This window comes from Penaeus monodon, chromosome 29, assembly GCF_015228065.2.
Source record: "Penaeus monodon isolate SGIC_2016 chromosome 29, NSTDA_Pmon_1, whole genome shotgun sequence".
Lineage (NCBI taxonomy): Eukaryota > Metazoa > Arthropoda > Malacostraca > Decapoda > Penaeidae > Penaeus > Penaeus monodon.
The window spans coordinates 1,039,318-1,039,868 of NC_051414.1; the positions used below are offsets into that span (position 1 = coordinate 1,039,318).

A 551-nucleotide genomic window follows, 5' to 3' on the forward strand; every position below is an offset into this window, starting at 1 on the left:
ACTTCATGTAATTATGCGATTTCTTCATTTCATAAATTCCTTGCAATCATTTTTATTCATTGATTTATCTATCATTTTCGATCCGTGTTAGTAACTTTAGTCCTGTGAATTTCTGCATCGCTATGAGGGACGATTTTTAGAAAAAATGGACTTTATATTGAAGGGTAAGTGTATCATACTTGAGTACTGCAGGAGACTTCGCACGCCGGAGCATGTTAACACTTTCATGCATCAAAACCAGAAATATGTTATGCATTTTTCCCTACATAATTCATGAACGTATTTTTTATTTCCGTCCAAACTTGTCATATGATATTTGATATTAAAATACACAGATAAATAGCAGCAAAACTTGTTTATCCGGCAACTCTAACAACTTACTCTTTAAATAGGTGACAATGGCCATAGTGGCGTGCCTGGCAGGGGTATCAGTGGGCATGATCCACGCATACCCTGCCGTAGCTCTGCCCCGCTGGGAGGAAATGGGTACGCCTCTACCCACGGTGCAGGCAACGTGGTTCGGTGAGTCTTCGTTTCTGAGGTTTAATTGT

The 551-nt window shown here is 39.7% G+C and overlaps 1 protein-coding gene across 1 annotated transcript in view; it reads left to right on the forward strand.

Annotated features, from left to right (window-relative positions):
- The window catches only part of LOC119591876 (facilitated trehalose transporter Tret1-2 homolog), a gene marked incomplete in the record, with an annotated part of 16,213 nt that overhangs the window by 13,648 nt on the left and 2,014 nt on the right, over nucleotides 1-551 (forward strand). Inside the window, 1 exon segment of the mRNA XM_037940614.1 lies at nucleotides 393-522. Coding sequence (XP_037796542.1) covers nucleotides 393-522 — 130 coding nt within the window.